Source organism: Penaeus vannamei, chromosome 9, assembly GCF_042767895.1.
Source record: "Penaeus vannamei isolate JL-2024 chromosome 9, ASM4276789v1, whole genome shotgun sequence".
NCBI lineage: Eukaryota > Metazoa > Arthropoda > Malacostraca > Decapoda > Penaeidae > Penaeus > Penaeus vannamei.
Genome location: NC_091557.1, coordinates 42,877,505 through 42,880,040, shown reverse-complemented (window position 1 = coordinate 42,880,040; position 2,536 = coordinate 42,877,505). Strand labels below are relative to the sequence as shown.

General features: G+C 32.9%; 1 protein-coding gene across 3 annotated transcripts in view; it reads right to left on the bottom strand.

Moving 5' to 3' along the window:
- Positions 1 to 295: 295 nt before the first annotated feature.
- The window catches only part of Taf7 (TATA-box binding protein associated factor 7), a 14,653-nt gene continuing 12,412 nt past the window's right edge, over positions 296 to 2,536 (bottom strand). For all 3 annotated transcript variants that reach the window (XM_027358786.2, XM_027358823.2, XM_027358808.2), the window contains 2 exons: positions 2,123 to 2,292; positions 296 to 958 (listed from right to left, as the gene is read on the bottom strand). In XM_027358786.2, the coding sequence (XP_027214587.1) occupies positions 926 to 958; positions 2,123 to 2,292 (203 nt within the window). In that variant the 3' untranslated portion in view covers positions 296 to 925. The remainder of the gene's footprint in view (positions 959 to 2,122; positions 2,293 to 2,536) is intronic.

Genomic DNA, 2,536 nt, shown 5'->3' with positions numbered 1-2,536 from the left:
AGTAGCCTTATTTTTACTATATTTAGTATATAATGAATTCAACTGAGCACATGCCTCCCAAAAATAGTCATAGATTATAATAATAATGATAAAAAAATAATGAAAATAACGATACCAACGATAATGTGACCACTATCATTATTATCATCGTCACTTTCAGTATCACTATTATTATTATCAAGCATCATGAGCTCACAACACTTACCATTGTCCCCCTTCCCCAACCCATCACAATGCCCTCCTGAGATATTTTTTCTAGATCAACCAAGAAGTCTATGCTGGATAATCAAACTGATTTTAAAATATCCCCTTTTATTCATTTCATATCACAAAATTATTACAAATATTACTGCAAAAGACAGCAAAAAATGCATACATTTTGTTATGTACTTTAGTTAACTTGTGAAAAAAAGGAAAAAAGTAATATAGAAAAAAACATGGATCAATATTACTGATGGCAGTATTCACAGTATAAACAATTACAATACCAGAATAACATTTAAAATGACAAACTAATAACACTATTTGCATCATTAATATGAATAGAATGGAGAGCTTTGAAGAGAATAATCAATCATATTAATCAGTCTATAATGATGATAGTTTGACATGATGATGATGTTCGACATAATGATGATGAAAACAAACATACTGATACAATATACATACATTTGCACTCATGTAGGCACACACACAGGCACTGTCAGACATGCAGGCATGTCCCCTACCCTACACACACACACACATACATGTATGCACACGCCCACAAGAACACACACATACACATATGCATGCACTCACAAGAACACACACAGACACGAACGCACATACATGTACAATGAGATAAATTCAGTCTCTCTTAGTTTCTGCATCTTAATTGTTGTTACCAATTTATAATAATGGAGGTTCTCCTTTCTTCTCGTGTTCAGTCCTGCAGCATGCTCCTCACTTCGTTGATCTGTAAAAATCGAGCTTTTATAGAATAGGAGATATAAAATACATAAATGAGCCTAAAGGAGAGTGAGGCCGTGGGGGCAGGTTGTAGTTGGGAGCAGTTATCCAAAAGCTACTAAAGAAGTGTTCATGAGCTATTGCATAAATGCGTTTAATTACTTTAATCCATTCACAACGGGAAAATTTTGGCAATAGTTTGGTAAGGCCTGAGTTATCATCCAACCCACAGTTAAACTCCCAAGGCAGCATCTCGGCAGCCAGGATGTGAGCTCATGATGTGAATGGACATCAACTGGCAATGATGAATTTTTTACCATCACATGACAGGACAGCATAAATGGGTTAAGCAGGGGCTCTTATCCCTCCTATGACAAGAAATTTTTATTCTAATCCAATGCACTTTCAATCTGGATTTCATACCAAATTATCTATTCTTCTTGAAAATGATTTAAGGTATATAGTAATAATAACAATGCCAAGACCATTTGCTTTCTCCTCTTGCCTGCCTGGAGCAAGCTGTGGCATTTCAGAATATCTATGCCCAAAAAAGGAAGTGTTTTCTTCAAATGAGTATTTTGGATGTTTTCTTATTCTGAACAGGCTGTTGTTGTCCAGCGTAAGTTTTTTTTATACAAATATGCATGTGATAGAAAAAGCACCAAAGTTTGCAATTTGTATTATACTCAGAAACAAAAACAGATATCACAAACTTGATAATGCAAGCATTAAATTTGCTTTTTTATGCAAATCAGACCTAAAACAATTCTATAAGCCTAATAGCAGCTAAATGAAATTGTGTAAAAAAAAAAAATGCATCCAAAAACTTGTGTGGATACATTTTCACTCAAGTGGGTTCTAATGTTTCATATGGGGTGAAAACATAGAACACAAGAATTAAAGGTCAGACTATGTTACCCAGAGATCTAGGGAAGAAGAAGAAAAAGAAGAAGAAGAAGAAGATCCTCTTTACCTAAAAGTAATTTTCATATACACATTCACTGATACTTACATAAATTATAATTCATGCAAATATAGGCTGCAAAAATCTTATTTACTGCTTATTTTGTAAGATTAGAGATCCCCTAAAGCATGAAGCAAGTTGTACCACTTAAATCTAAATTGACATCACTATCAACGTAACAAGACGTGTAATCCAATTAAAACTCACCTCATATTCCTTCTCTCTAATCAGTGTTTCGATATCCGCTAACTTTGTCACGAATCTCTGTTTGAGAGCCAGATTCTCAATATTTGCAATTTCAGCCTCCTGAGCTGCACGTTGCGATGTCAGCATAGTGAGATCATTCTCGAGGGTTGACAAACGAGCATATAGCTTGTCTGAAAATATAAGAATTATTGTAAAGCATGCCCAGGTAAAATTATTGGGGAAATATTTTTTTTCTTCATTTCTGTACCTGCTTTTTACTAAAAAAGAAATATGTATATATGTATATATATATATATATATATATATATATATATATATATATATATATAAAACTTGTTCTGAAAAAGAAGAAAATAATAAAAATATATATAAAAATAAAAACAATACAAGCAAGATAAAAATCTTCAATTTAGC